At 43.6% G+C, this 16,428-nt stretch overlaps 1 protein-coding gene across 6 annotated transcripts in view; it reads right to left on the bottom strand.

The window, feature by feature from the left end:
- ARMH3 (armadillo like helical domain containing 3) overlaps nt 1-16,428 on the bottom strand; it is a 125,783-nt gene that overhangs the window by 18,178 nt on the left and 91,177 nt on the right. For 4 of the 6 annotated variants that reach the window (XM_086751778.1, XM_086751781.1, XM_086751779.1 and 1 more), the window contains one exon: nt 15,570-15,648. In XM_086751778.1, coding sequence (XP_086607904.1) covers nt 15,570-15,648 — 79 coding nt within the window. Of the gene's footprint in view, nt 1-7,131; nt 7,341-15,569; nt 15,649-16,428 lie in introns of all 6 variants that reach the window. The other 2 variants (XR_015259027.1, XR_015259028.1) reach the window with 1 other exon arrangement.

Here is a 16,428-nt window from a genome sequence, read left to right as displayed (position 1 = left end):
TCACCTGCCTAACTGACCACATGTAGAAAATTAATTTCAGTCCTTTCTAAGACAAGAAAAATCAGAACTTTTGAATACAAGCAAGAAGCCTGGAAGCAAATAACTGTTTGATTATCTACACTATTTTACAGCTCTACAACATCTTTTCTGAAATAAGGGCACTGGAATCGATACACAAGATTTAAAACATGGGTTGTCACAGACTTAGTGACAACACACTACTCCTGTTTTATTTCTGTTCTCTGTCCAGTAATTTCTAATATTTTTTTGTCTTTCTGACCACTTTTGAGCCTTGAGTCAACATCTCCAGGCTATTACAGTGACTCCAGGAGTCCTTTCCTGCAAAGCAATATCTAGATGACTTTACCACAGCTTAAAGACTTTAAAAGACTTATAAATTCAACCTGCAAAAATTCCTTCTAATGATATAGCCCAAAAGAAATAGATCTAGAGCTAATTGGTTAGCTACAAATAGCTGTAGCTACAAATAGCTAGAAAAAAAAAAAAACTGTAGTAGCAGTATACTAAGATAGCTAGCTAATAAGGAAAGGTGGGGAGTGTTTAGAAGTTTCTGTGACTCAATCCATATAAAAGTTTAAGCTATTAAGGCTTTTGCAAATCTGGAGCTGGAACAGACAGCTATAAGCTGCTGGATATCCTTACAAACAGAAAATCCTGTAATGCAAAGGGAACTGCAAGATGTCTGCTCGAAAGCTGCAGTTCCATGTGGTTTAAGTCAATCTAAGTGCAGGCCACCTAAACTGCAATGCAAACTCTGGAGCTCCCCCTTCAAAGGCACTTATTTCAGAAATAAGGCATTCTAATGTGCAACTGAGAAGTCTCTTCATTCTGGACAGAAGCACTGAGAGTGCTGATGACCAGGCACAGTACTGACATCAGGAGTAACTGAGAAGGGAAGAGGAACAGAGATGACTGCACCCTAGAAACTGAGAATGCTGCTGTGCAAGTTAAGTTTATAAGAATTATGACAGTGATGAAATTCCTACCAAGGAGATGGGATCAAATTTGTCCTGACCAAACGGCTCCTTACAAACCCCAGAAACATTTTTGAATGCTACTCTAATCCGCATTGCACAGCTGGAGAAAAAGGAAAGGACAAAGCCTGTGATGTGGGCAGAAATAAGAGAACCAAATAATTTGTGAAATGACATGCTGAAGGAGTGAAGCTTGTTGATGTCTTAATTTGTTAAATTATCCCCTTTTGTGCTGTTGGAATCATAGAACAGTTTGGGTTGGAAGGGACCTTTAAAGCTCACCTATACCAAATCCCGTGCAAGGTGCAGGGACATCTCCAACCAAATCAGGTTGCTCAGAGCCCTGTCCAACCTGGCCTTGGATATTTCCAGGGATGGGGCATCCAACACCTCTCTGGGCAACCTGTTCCAGTGTTTCTATATCCTCATTGTAAAATTTTTTTTCCTTATATCAAGTCTGAATCTGCCTCCCTCTATTTAAAAACCATTACCCCTTGTCCTATCACAACAGGCCCTGCTAAAGAATTTCTCCCCATCTTTCCTATCAGTTCCCTTTAGGTACTGAAAGGCCACGATCAGGTCTCCCTGGAGCCTTGCCTTCTCCAGACTGAACAACCTCACCTCTCTCAGCCTTTCTTTGGAGGAGAGGTGCTCCAGCCCTCTGGAGCCTGTAAAAACAGAACTGCTTAAAGTTGACAGTTAAGTTAATTCAAAAGAAACATTTAAACAGCTAGTAGGACAGCTGGAAATACAGAGACTACTACCCAAGACAATCACTAGCAAGGGCAGGCCTGATGAGATGCTAAACTGCGTGGGCTGAGACACTTCTTGACTGCAATGCAGATGTACAGGACAGCTGGCCAGCAAACAGTGAGCAAGGTAACTCTGAGAGGGAGCAGAGACTTGGGCACAGACCACACACAGAAAATAGACCAGAAGTTTCTGAGAAATCAAATGGTCTGCCACTTATTACTGCCCTTCTCAGGGAAAGAAGTTCACGTGCATTGTTTGAAATAAACACAGAGGCACCAAAAGTTGCTGACACAGTTATTTCTAGTAATTTCTTCTTACACCTAACAGAAGCAATCAAGGCCCAAGAAAATAACTGTCTCTCTCAGGAAGGATTCCTGCCACAGTTAAAGTGGCATCTTGCAATCCAGAAATATTTGGAGTACAAAAAGGGCTTGTATGCCTGGGAACTTAGTGTTTGTTCTGCTTATATTCTTAAAGCATCAGACCTACCACCTCTGCAGCACCAGCTTTCTCACAATTCAGATGCTCCCAGCAACAACCCCAAAACACCACAGAGGACCAGTCTCTTCAGAACGTATGGCTAAGAAGAGACTGAAAAGAGGCACCTTACTGCGATGAGAGTGACGGTGTTACCTCCACAGAGCTTCAGATGCTTGATGGGCAGGAAGGACATGACACAAAGTGGAAATTTATTACTAATGGGCCAGATAAGATGATTGTGTTGGCTGTATGCCCACCCTTGACATTCAAGGAAAAGGTGACTTGTGCTGGCACTGGACCCATTCTCTCCAAAGGATGAGGAGAACAAAACTTTTGCTTCTTGTCCAAAGAACCTTTAGCTGTTGAATTCTCAAGCTGAGCTAATCAGCAGACAGAGCAGCAAGCTGGAAAACTACTTATCCTCAACGCTTGCCCTCTGAAGCAAAAAGCACGCACCCTTTGCTGTCACGGCTTCAGACTGAATGCTGTCTACAGAGATAGGATGTATTTGTAAATACAGCACTACTGAAGACTTAGGCAAAGACAATGTCACTCTCTTGACAATAAAGAGTTGATCACCAAGGCTTCTGCTTTCTCTCCCATATTCCTAGATAAGTACCTGCAGGATCTGTAATGGTAACATCATCTCCACGGTAATTTCTGCAGTGCTTGGAGTGCACCATTGTTCTACAGTCTAAAAATCCCTGTGTGAGGATTTAGTGCTCCCAAGTGCCTCTTGGACATCAAACGTTTTCAAAGCTATTAGCTCTGATGGGTTTTTGAATAAGGCTCAGGGAAGCCACTCACTCTATATTTCTCATAAGGAAAAGGTAGCTCTGACCTGGTAGAATAAAAATTACCGAGGAGGAAGAAAGCCCACACAGCCCATGTTCTCTGTAAGCAAGGAAATGAGATTTGATTTACTCCTTGATTCAGAGGTGTGTTCAATTTCAGCTTGAATTTCTACTGCATAAATTCAGCTTGGCTGAGCAATGTCCCCATTAGAGACTGTCCAAAGCAATATAAGGTGATGCACACAACGATCTTTGAAGCTGAAAGTTCAAAACCTCAGTGAGGTGGGGCTTTTTAGCGTATTTTTGCATATGGAACCCACAAACTTATGTCTTCCAAGAAGTTAGAGGAAGACAATATAAAAAAGCAATTAGATACGGTGCATACACAGCTCCTTATTGTTGCCAATTAATCAATTTATTTATTTAGCTCACTGGTTAAATTTCCTCTTACTCCACAGCAGAGCACAACTCTGGGTCTGTGTCTTCCAAGATTCAAAGGGATTAGATGACAAGCAGAAGTCAGTCATGAAAAGGACTTAAGGGCTTCAGTTCAGGAATTAATAACTCAGCTGCTTCTTCTCTAGATTTCAAACCTTCTAATTTGTACTGCATCAGCTGGTAGTTTTATTTGCACAACTATTTTTGTTTTAATGGGAATCGTAAACTCTGCTGTTCCCAGAATGCTGCTGCATTGCCCTCTTGATATTATTCTCACATCTGAATTTCTGACTATATTTAAAGAGGATTTTATGCTTGCTTAGCAAGTTTCTTGAGAAACTACACCTTGTACTAATACACACAAGTTCACGTTCTACTTAACCTTTCCTAACTAACCACGCGTATGAGTTGAGCATTCCTCTCTCAGGAATTCAACACTACCAGAAGGCAGCTTGGGTGGAAGCTTTGGACCAGCTCTCTCTGCATCTCCAACTCTATCTCACATTTCAGAGATGTTAAACAAAATCTGGAGTTTGCATGCATTTGACCACATAGTGACACACCTTTAAGGTGGGATAAACCATAGAGGTCCATTCTCACCCTGGGTTGACACAGAACAATTTGATCCTGCACTTATCCTGCTGAGAAACCAAGTGACAGAAGTTGAAGTGGCCACATCTCTGTGTTACTCTGACCTTACAGTTCTGAGAATCATTCAGAAGGGGGAGTTTCAGTGAAACGGTGCTGTAATTTAACCCCAATGCTTCTACCACCTTGGGCTGTATGAATAAAACCCAAAAGCAAGTCTGCAGGTTGAAAAATTCAGGTACTCTAAAGTTCTGGGGTTTGTTGTAAATCTGCAGTAGCCTGGACTGGTCTGACTCAGGACAGACTGAATTCCCTCCATATGCCTTTTTAAGGACTGACTTGTGACTGTGCCTAGAGCTTTTGTTAGGTGCATTTTTATAAATGATAATAAGTAGAGCTGTTCACTTGGTTTACTGCTTCTAGACGACTACTGCCAGCTACAATCAAGTCAGAACAGGAGGGCAGGGCTGGCAGCAGCCACGGGATGCATCACAGCAGCAAGCAATGGTTGTGCCTTAGGAAGGCTGCCATCGTTCTTCCTTCTCATCTCTCTAAAATGCGTCAAAGGCACTAATTAACGGGGTATCCAAGGCACACAAAGGCTATGAAGAAAGATGTCCCTAGTGCCCTGTTAAGGCCCAATCCAGGATGACGACTGAGGCTTTAGGAGCCTGCGGAACTCTACCAGTCACAAGTCTCCAAAACCGTCTGATATTCAGAAAGAATTCAAAGATTACAAGAGCTGCAGAACTGAGAAAAGCAGAAAGGAAATAAAGTGACCTACTTTATATTCTGCTATCATATGTTGAAAGAGACAGGATCGTAAAAAGCCAGAAGAGGCACATGTAAAGTAATCCTCTCAAACGCGTGTGCTGTCAGCAGCGTGATGGCACATGGCCCCCCCCCAAGAAACAAGGGTAGGGAAACACTGAAGTCAAATACTATGGGAGAACAACAATTCAACACCTAGAGAGAAGGGAACATACAGTAGGAGCTATATAGAGTAAGAGAAGCCAGCGATCTGAAATGCCGCTCGCCATTACCCTAGCAGACAAAGCTTCTGCCAGGAAGCGCCACCTCACATTAGAACGATCTGGTTGCCTTCTCCAAGAGCAAGTGACAGAGGAGAGGTGTGATCTTAAATATTTTGTAGGTATTTCTGCAGCATCTGTTCTTGACTTACTATCAAGAGGCAGGGGGGAAGAATCTGCAGCTGTCTGTGAGCACCTGAGTACAACTACAGAAGATCACTGGAGAGAGGGTTAACACTCTAGAGTCTGGATCCACCTTTTAAACCACAACACTGCTGAGAGCTGGGGAAAAAAAAAAAAAAAAAAGGCTTTTTTTTTTTTTTTTACAAGAGTATAGGCAGGTGATTTTTCTTCCCTTTTTTTTAAAGGGGAATGCTATCAAAATAAAATCCTTCCACTCCCTAGATTTGACTTCTGAAATTTTTGCATCTTTTGTTTTTTAAAGAAAGATCAGGGTCAAACCATCTGGCCATTTTTCTTTAAGCATCTTAACCTGCCCTTTTCCAAACTCAGCACAGAAAAAGCTCTCCCTGACATACATAAAGCTGAGGCCACACTGAGTTATGATCTCATGTAAAAAACCACGGTGGCTTCAGTTCAGGTCCTCCAACAGAAAAGTTGCCTCCGTTTTTAAACTACGCTTCACTCAAGTCAAGGATTTCTGGGCAAGGATGAGGGAGGAGGCTATGTCTCAAGCTAGCAATGTAGCTGAGACTAGCTGAACCAGTTGTGGTCTTAACAACTGACTTTCTGACGAGTGACTGGGACAAGAGTGGTCAGCGGTCCCAGTACAACGACAGATGACTTTGTGCTGAGATGTTTGCTACAACACTAACTGCCCAGCCCTAGCATCACTAAGTCCTGGTTCTGAAATGTCAATGTATTAAATAATGACAAACACACTTCAGGACTCAAGCAGTTGTGGAATATTATCCCTCTGGGCACTACTGAGGGTGGAAAGCTCAGCAAGAACTGGATGATGTGGGAAACTGTCATCAGCTCAAGAAATTAAGTTCAGATCACGTTAATATTCTCCCTTGCAAAAAGTGTGTCATGCTCAGGTGTCTGTGAAGAAGGCTGAGATGAGGCATTACAGTAGCTTTCTTTTTATTCTCCTGAGAAGGGGAGCTTAGCCCAGCAACAGACCTTTGTTCCCTTTCTATGCCTACAAAGCGACTTGTAGGTGGTACTGTAATTGAATAGGTCCATCACTTAAAATAGAAAAGCACATCTTTATAGCTGAGGTGAGAACTAAGAATCTGCAGTGAGATGCTTCCATCAAGTCATTGGTTTTCAGGAGCATTAATAACAGGTTAGAAAATTCCCAGCAAAGCAGCCTGGTTCCAAAAAATAAAACGGGCAGTCAAGGAAGTTTAAGTTCCAGCATGACCACCTTGGCTCCCTCACAAATCCACATTTCTGTTTCCATCAGCTGGAAGATTGCTCCTGTCCTAGTGTTTCAAGGTGTTCAACAAAGATTACTTCTTGCAAACAAAACGCAGCCTTTAAAAGTCTATACTGTAGCTCACAGCTACGCTTTTCAAGAAACAAAAGGGACAAAAACCCCCGTAGATCCAGTCACGTGAAACTCCCTGTTCTGTATGACAGAACACTCTGAGCACACTCTTCCTTTGAACACTCAGAAGGAAAACTGCTGGCAGAATGAGACACATCTCAGGGCAGGCTCTGTGTGACCCCTATATTCACACACGGACTGATTTGTCCAAGGCTTGGAACAGTAATTTCCACAGAATTAGGAGAAGGCTGCAAAGGACAATGCAATGCCTAAGCAAAAAGACTGATGTCTTTCTTGAAGGAAGAATAATGGTTTGATTCACAGATGTTGCTGAAGAAATACAACAGAGGGGACCTGACAGCAGCGTCCAGAGAAACAAATTCTCAGAGTATCAGCACGATACTATTATTTCTGGCTTTCCACTGTGTTAAATACGCTCATGGGGCTCGAGGGCAGCTCAGCTTGGTCTGCAAAAGATGGTACAGACCTTCCCAATGCCAAAGCGCCCCAAGAACAGTTAGCTAGCCATCTCATACCAGCTTCTCAATGCTAAATCTTGTTGCCAGAAAGATGTGGTGTCCTTCTCTGTCATCACTTTTCACTGCAAGCAGCTGTCATTGTCTCAGAGATGCAATTGGTCCATTAGTGGGACAGGAGCTCACTCACGCCATTGCAAGTGGGAGAAACACCCAGAATTTCTTCTCCACATCTATGTCTTCTACATAGGACCTCAACCCCCCATTTTCTGAAAAATCAGGAAGTCCAAGAGTAAGATTTCAACAGCATTTTGTGTGTGTTTTTACTTCCAACTCAAAACCAAATGCAGTCTGCTGAATTACAACTGCTGAGGAAAATACACTTGGAAATTCAAGACAGGTTTTGTGCACAAATAAGCCTTAAGCGCAACATTTAATTAGTGGGGTTCTGCACACAGTGCGACTTAGTGGCAAAGTTTCCAACCAGGAGGCTAAGGCATATGGCAAGGGCTGCTGGAAACATCATTATTGGATGTCAGTCTGCAAGAAACTACCCCGTTCTCCAAATGTGAAGGATACATCAGCAAATTTTTCATACATTCTGTTGCTGCCAGAGGTCATCCTAACTAACCAGTGTTTTCATGGAAGAGAAAAGCTTCCTAGTTCAAACTAACATTGATGCAACTGTTACACACCAGTTAACATTGATGCAAGTGATGGTTGCTGGGTCATATCAGCTTACTTCAGAAATCCTAGGTACTTTCAGACAATGCTCCAGGCCCATTAATCATCTTCTTGTCTGGGAGGCTGGAATGTATTTTCCCTGTTAGCAATTTTTGCTGTGAAGCAGCTATTGATGGAGAACATAAATCCATGGTTTGGAAAAAGTGAAAGAGGAACTCCTATGCACAGGTGCTCAGGTGAAAGCAAACACAGGGCTACAAATGACTATCCTTCTACATGCCTGTACTCATGCCAGCTACGAGGCAGATGCTGCTGCTGAAGCAGCATGTGCTGCTAGCAGTACTTAGTCCCCAGGAGCTTATTTGTGCCTTAACTGAGCCACAGGAGAATCCAAGCGCCCTCTGACTGAGACAGTGGAATCAATTTATAGCCCCTGGCACTTGGCTGATGCAAAACCACTTTCCTGAGTTCCACCTCTCTGGACATCCATCCCCGCTGCTTGCTGTCTTTGAATTACGCATCATAGCTCCCTCAGCGATCTCGCTGCTTGCCTCAGACCTTCCATGAAGACAGGAAGAGTTACACAAATCAGAGACTCTGCCTTCACCTCTATTAAAAGGTTTGCTTTTGAGCTCCCTACTGTGGACAAGAAATTTGAACTTACTGTCTTAATATCCAAATGTCAAGTGCTACAGAGCCAAAAAAACAAATCTTCCAGCTGAGTGGAGGTCTGTTCAGGTGTGGCACCTTTTGGCTCACGAGCATTTACTCTCCTGCTCTGGGAGGCGTGGAGACTGCAAATCTAAATTTGCGTCTCACTTTGAAATCAGAGCAGTGACCCAATTTGTCACTTTTGGGAAACAGCTGCAGCTCCAGCTAGAGGATCCAGAAGAGGAAGACAGAAAAACATCATCTGCTAAAGCAGAATACTACCACAGAGAAGGAAGAGTAGCAGTCTCTGAAAGCAGGAGTTTTATCCTAAAGAAGCCCCAGAACGAGCACGGCTGGCAGTCACTGCAAAGCCTGTCCCCTTTTGTGAGCGGGGAGTTTGACTCCATGAACGGTTACTCACAGCCGCATCGCAGTCTGTAACTGGCACAGCATGCCCTGTCTGCTTTTAGACTCCCAAGCAGAGAGACGACTGAGCATAAGGAAGCTTAGGGTGGAGCTCGGGACTAGAGCAACAAAGCAGAGTGCTATAAATCCAGCTTTACAGAGGACAATGCAAGAAGTTTGCATGGTATCTATACGCATTATGTACCTGGCAACAGCCAGCACCTATTGTTCCTGTTTCACAGGGATTAAAAAACCCTCTCAATCTGAAGTTTTACAAAATGCAAATTGAATTGTGCATTCACACAAGCTAGCCGTTGACAGCTCCTCCTTTAATCGTAGATGTGCAAAGTTGTAATTTAATCTTTATAAACGCAGACTGTTTTGATCATTCTGTTGCAATCCTCTGTGGAGCTTTCCCTGCTCTACATAGGCTTTTAGCAGTGACGGCAATCCGTAACATCGCCTTCCACTTCCACAGCAGCCCTCCCCAGCAGATCATACAGCACTTCAAGCGCTGCCTGGCTCCCCACGGCTCCACACCAGCTGCCCTCTGACTTGGGAGGACACAGGGCTCAACGTTTGCTCAAGGCAACACAGTGAAAGTTAGGAAGGAGTTCAGATCCCATTCTGCAGCTCCTTCCTCTCTCTACCCACAGGCCCTTTTCCAAGCTTATTTAAATACCACACATAAAACAAATCTACCAGGCATCTGGGAAGTGTTTTGTGAAACACATTCACCAGGGGTGCGCAACAGGCACTGGAACTAGAGCAACACCAGCCTGTCTCCATGGTATGGGCTGGGAGCTTATTACAAAGTTAAATCTGTGCCTCTTGCTCAGCATGCTCCCAGCTGTGATTCAGGCTGGGCTCATAACTCACATCCCCGAGAGTTGCCTCTGTAGCCTCAGCACAGAAGCTTATCGAGCTCCAGGAGACTTTGCCCTGTTGTAGCCAGCAGCAAGTAGCAGCTCCGGAAGGCAGCTCTTCCAAAACATGTCCCCAGCATTCAGTGGTCACCTACACGACAGCAGTTTTCAGGCCCTTATCAGTCCTCGTGGTACCAGCAACAGCCAGGCAAGGATATAAAAACGGCGGTGAGAATTGAAGGCGAGCATTGCTTTGAAGTTTAATTGGCTTATTTTGTTACCAGTTTGTACTTTGAGGCAGTCCCCAATCTGCCCAAGAGGACAGCTCACAGAAGTGGCGGGAAGCAAGATATGTCTTAGCATTTGCAACGCGCAAAGGGTGGAAAGACTCCTCTGCTCCAGGAGCCACCAAGGTGATCCAGGGCCACGCTGCCTCCAAAGGCACAGAGCCGCTAAGTGCCACCAGCGGTAACGGGCAGGATGCCGGGGCACTTCTGTGTTGAGCCTGAAAGAAGGGAATTGAAGGGTTTCTCCCATTTCTTACTGCGGTTTCAGGGACTGGATCAGGAATTAGGGTTACATCTCTCCAGCAGTAGGTGTTTTTAAAAAGAAAGCGCTACTTTTGTCCCTCTAATGGCCTACCACACGTTGTCCCTCCTCCTCCAGTGATGCACAGTTTCTTCTATTTTGCATGTTAATAAAAGGCACTACACAGCACAAAGTCACTGCTCCAAGCTCACCTCCAGCTTCAAATCTCCTTGCAGCAAAGCTGATCAATCCTTGAAGCCTCTTCAGACCCGTTCACACTGCATAAAGCAGTCTGAGGCATTAGTAAAATTGCAGGGATATTTCTCTGGTAGACTAAAAAAAAAATAAAATTCTAAACCAGAGAACTCCCTCATCAGCTAGGCAAACCAGCAATTTGCCAACTCAGACGACTTTTTATATAGATCCTTTTAAACCTGGGATTACAGTTTCACCTGGTGCAGCTCAGCTCTTTCTATTTAAACAATAAAATCTGTTTCAAGCCATTAATCATGAGTAGGTGTCTGTAATGAGACCATGAAACTCAACATCCCTACCTCATTTGCAAAGATGTGATGACTTGAAATTAGGGCTTTGCCTTGGTGACCCCTGAGCTGGAGTTTCACATCCCTAACACCGCATGCAACACAGCACTAACAAGCTTGATACTTTCTACCCCAAAGCTCACTGCATTTCAGAATGAAGTAGCATTACGCCAAAACCACATTAAAGTATTTCTGGAGCCCTCACAACACACGTTATTAACGTAAGAGATTAGGGGGATTTATTGTAGTAGTACCTAGCACTGATGGCACTCGGCATTTTTAAAATATCAAATGCACTCACGCCAACGGGCTTTTAACTCTTAACACCACTGCCAGCAGTGCTAAAAAACAACAAAGCATCTGGTATCTGCCAGCGGTTTTGCTGCTAGTTACAGAAACCAGAACAAGCTGAATAAACCATTACATCAGTGGTTCAGAATTAGAATACTTTAGGGCATCTAAAACCAACAGTACCCTTTTGTGACTTGCACAGAAAGTGCTGCAGGGAGGAGAATTCAGTATCTGAGGTATGACCTCACGGAAAGGGAAATGGCTTTGCAAGATTGCCTGACCAAACTGGATTGCAGCTACCTGAGTTATAAAGGTATTGCAATGTGGAACAACCCAAGCAATTTGTCACGATTTCAAAAATGATCCAGTTGTCCTGTTTTTCCATCACAATCTGTTCTGGCTCCCAGCATTTTCCATCTGCAGTTACCAAACTAATACACTCAGTACAGGTGTTCACAAAAGTCTTTCACACTGAACTTTATGCCACCTCCGAACTGGAGGTACCTAGTGTCCCTGCTGTGGCTGTGAAGAAAGAGAGGCTTCTATTAGAAAAAGAACACAGATGTTCCTGACTAACAAGCATCAGTCCTACATGACTACCACCTCAATTTTAAGACCCTCAGAGTGGAAAACACAGAGAGAACAAGTGCCAAAAAGAAAATGAGACTTCAGTGAGTAATTTTGCTAACTGGCACAAGACTTCCTTGGTATGCAAGGCACCACAAGACAGTCCTGCTCAGAGCAGATTTCACCAGAAGTTCCTCTCACTTTAGCCTCTCTAGAGTAGTTGTGCTACATCACCATCAGGCAGAGAGCTGCTGTCTTACAAACAGCTTTCACATCCAGAAAAGGCAGATGTGAGACCCCATCCAGGTCATTCATGCCCTGTGTTTTCAGTCTGTTTGTCTGCGTTTGCCCTTCTGGAGCAACTCTTGTGTTACTGTTTTCTCACTGCCTTGACCCTGTTCTCTGCAACTGCTTCTGCTAGAAAACACGTTGGGAGCTTCTCAGATCAGACATGGCACAGAGAAAGTCTACTGCCTCCAATGTATTAAGTACAAGGCAGTTCGGTCATCTGGAGAGTACAGATAAGCCTATGAATTCATTTCACAGAAGGTTATTTTGCCCTTTGACTTGAGAAGGGACCGCAACATCTTTGAAGACATGGGAATAATCACTTGCATGGAAAAGCTAAAACCACATTAGCAGTTCATGGCCAACCCTATCTTTGTGCAGCATCTTTCAGTTCCTTAAAGGACATGCAGACAGGAGCCAAACATGTTGAGAGGGAGAATACCACAAAAACACAAATTAACACTGAAGTCAGGTTTAACAAATTGGCAAGTGAGGGAAGATGCCAATAACCGGCTAAGACATTTCCTGTTTCATGGTGAGGAACTACAGCAAGGTCAAAATAGCTAACAATTAGGAAGGATTATCAGTTTACTTTGGCAAGTAGACTCTTTGCAGAATGGCACTGGCAAGGATCATATGGTGTTGATAGACTGAGATGGCTCGTTGTCAAATCCCTGGCATTTGCTTGCCACTGGGAATCTCCCACTCTTTGCTCAAGAGAATATGGGAAGAAAAAGGTCTCTTCCCAGTATTTCTGATGTGAACACTGGATAAACCCCACAACAGTCAGCAAAGCAGTACCATCAAGTCTTGTGAATATACCTGGCTAGAGCACAGATCTGTATATCCAAACTGTGGTTCCTGGAGATCTTCAGGGCTGAAGATATACCGTGGTATTGTCTATCCTTAAAACAATCCCATGGCCATCATTCTCAAGAGCCTACAAATCCCCTCAGCATGCAATAATGTTAAGATTAATGCTTGTAAATAAAAAAGGAGAAAGCACTGAAGTGACAGACTGAGAATGGTAATAAACGGACATTAGTGATTAACAAGGTAATAAAGCCTTCAATAGGATTAGGAAAAGGAAAAGATAGAGAAAAAGCTCTTCCAGCTGATTACTTAGCTACTTCTAAGGATATTAAAAATATAAAATAAAAAAAAAGAAATTAAAAAAATTATCTAACACATTAACAGGGTGCCAGAACAGCCAGGGAGCAGCACAGTAAGTTTGACACAGGCTCAAGTATAAGAGTCTGCAAGCTGATTAGGTTCAAGCGAATTGGAAGCAACTCAGAGCAGCTGGAAATTCCTCTGCAGACAGAGCTATGTCAGAGCCATGCCTGCCAGCCTAACAGGAGATTCTCCGGTACCACAGAGGAGTATGTGCAGCCGTATAAGAATCTGGCCAAAGGCTGGTATCTGGGAAGGAAATTCTTCATTAAAAGAGACTGATCCTCAAAACTGTAAAAACAAATGTTCTAGTAAAGAAATATAAATCTCCTGAAACTATTGAAATTACTCAAAGGAGAGAATGACCAGTCCCAAATGTAGTATCTGTGTGTGGATACACACATTAAATATCAGCACTAGATATTTCAATCTGGTACACTTAAAAAAAAATAGGGCTATAAAGGAGGGTGGTGGATTTTGTGTAGAAGATACTTACGAAGAGAAAGGGAATTAATTGAACACACATGTAAAAACTAAAGGTACAGCTGGAAGGAAAGAAAAAAAAAAAAAAAAAGAGACTGCAGCAGCCAAAAGACAAGCGTGACTTCCCACCCCATGCTGAAGAGCTAATACAGAATGAAAGCAACAAATTCTGTTACCCCACAAAAACCAGCCCCTGGCCTTGGTCTCGGCCATCTGCCATTACCTCTCATGCACTTACCATGTGGGACAGCTGCTGATGGAGGGGGAACCGCAGTCCAACACACAGATCTGAGGTCACTGGCTAATTGAAAGTGGAGGCAGAAAACCTCCATCCCTCCCCTCCTTGAGCAGTAAATTGCAGAGCGCTTACTAAACACCTTCACTGAGGCCACAGCCCCTCACCAGAGTGACATCGCTGTTATTTCTCTGCAGTTCACCAGGGCCTATTATTGCTTTGCTTTGTTTGATGTTCTCCCCATGTTGAGAGAAAGCATGAAGGGAGAAAAGAAAAAAAGAGAAATCTAACTGCCTTTCAACTTCCTAATCATCTTCCTCAAAATGCTCCATGCATCAGCACTGATTTCATTATCTGCCTGCTGCTAGAGATTTTATTTAAAGAATAACACAGGAGGAAGAAAGGATTTAACCTGACCTCCGTGAACTGCTGGGGGATGAACACTACACAGAGCTGCCAGTGAAAACCTCATTTTCTTTCTCAGAGTAACCCAAAAACTATGCAAAACTCCCCTCTATCAAAGCCCCCAGTTTTAAATTGGGCTATCAAAGGCTTGTCTATTAAGAGGCCTGGGTTGATGCAATCAGTGTATCATCAATGAATGAGGATTCATAATATGAACCATCACAAAGCATAGTTGTGGGTACAGTGACTCTCAGAGGCAGAACAATACAGAAAAACTGAATGAATTAAAAACAGTGTTCTTCTATCCAGCTATATGAAGAAGAGAATAAAAAGCAGTAGGGTCCACATTTTTTCCCCACTGCACTAGTAGAGTATTCAACCTGAGACTTCGGAGTGTTCCATATTACAGACCAAGCGGGATAACAAATGAAAGAGTCAGTGGGAGGCATGGAAGGGTATAATCAAGTAATAAGTAAAAATATCATGGGCAGAAAGAGAAATGAATTGCAGAGCAAGATACAGTCAGGACCTTTTAAGAGGCACAAGCATGGGATCCCATCCAGTGGAAGGACAATCCAAGGTGACACAAACAAGGTCTGTCCTAGACTGCATACACAATTTCTTCTCAGAAGGTCCAGAGGTGTTGACACAGCTATGTCTGGGATGTTGCCCCCAGCTCACATGGCAGCTCTGTATTTTGTCCACCACAGCCTCCCCCAGAGTAATTTACCTCTCCAAGAGTGATTAACATATAATCCTGATATTTTATTTTGGGAAATGGGCCATCTCGCCCCTTCCTGAAACCATGCACAGTAGCCTATTTTCAAAAAGCCACATTTACACATTTATGCAATACAAGCAGGACATGAAGAGAGCAAACCAGGTCAAATTAAGGAAGGGAAACCTAACCCTATCACCCTCTTTATTAAAAACCTTCTCTTTTCAAAATCTAAGGCAATTGAATGCAATTACCCTAGAAAATTTCTACCAACTGTTGCCTGAGTTACAATTCCCCACTATCACAGAAAATCAAGCTATGCCCAACAGTGCTCCGATAACTAAATTCACTGCCAAAAACTTCCTGCCCCACTCTAAGTGCCAGCATCCTCACAGTCTCCATCCACGCTTGCTGAAAATGCTGCATATTTTCATCATTCTCAACCATCCTTCTGCATTTGCTGGACCAAGACATCTGCATGTGATCGTAAATTGGCTAAAGCAAGCCTTGTTTCTCTTCCTCTCACCCACATCTGACCAAGGAACACCAGAGTCTTGCCTTCACCCCTCACACTGCTGCCACATTATCAGTCCCAGTGAGCACTGCCAAATGCCTGTATTCCAGAATTCAACATGAAGAAGGTCACTGCAAACCCAGCTTACCTGATCTTCAGAGAGCTGTGATATGTGATTCACTGCAGCATAAGACTCTATCTTCGGGTTGAAGTGATTGATGATGGCTCTGAAACAAAGGAGGGAAATGTTCAGAAGTTTCAGGAACAGCTTAGGGAATGCAACAGAAATTCCCCACCAGTCTGCGTCAGCACATGTGGAGCCACAGTCCTGCAAAAAGTAGTTTGTCCCTCACCACACTGCACTGCCTGCTCTGCCGAAGGCACGCTTCCTGCTGAGAGACCAATGCACATTAGGCACAGGCTCACTGGAAATTGCAAGCACAGGCACTGCTCTACGCATGGGTGCATCTGTCCCAGCAGATACACGGCTGTGCTCGCTGCCTTGCCAGGAACTGGCTGCAAATTGCTCCGTGGTCCAGCAGAGACACAGCAAACCTGGCCATCGCTGCCCCATCCTGTTCAGGAATTGCATCTCCTCATCACTTCCAAAATTGTCATCATCTGACATCTTGCTCTACAGAATTTTGTTGCCTGATGCATTGAAGCTGATGGTTTATTGCTCTGGATCTCCACTATGTTTAAAATGTTGTAGCTGGCTCTTACTTGTAATCATCCATCACTGCAGCCACTACTTTGACTTCTTCCCATAATGACTTTAGTCCTCAGCCCTCATTTAGATCATTAGAAATAACTGATGTCAGTGTCCCAAACGCAGCAGCAGAAACACTGATCACTCCTACTTCCCCGCCTTATTTCTCTCACTGCCTGCACCAACTTACTCCCCTCCCCTTCCCTTCTAGGTGGGGATCTAGAGGTAGGTTTGAGAAAACTAAAATTGAAAGTAAAATAATAATAGGGAAAAAAAAAAAATCAAACTGCAGCTGGAA

Source organism: Chlamydotis macqueenii, chromosome 7, assembly GCF_036417535.1.
Source record: "Chlamydotis macqueenii isolate bChlMac1 chromosome 7, bChlMac1.mat, whole genome shotgun sequence".
Lineage (NCBI taxonomy): Eukaryota > Metazoa > Chordata > Aves > Otidiformes > Otididae > Chlamydotis > Chlamydotis macqueenii.
The sequence above is the reverse complement of the archived record's forward strand: the minus strand, read 5'-3'. Positions and strand labels throughout refer to the sequence as shown.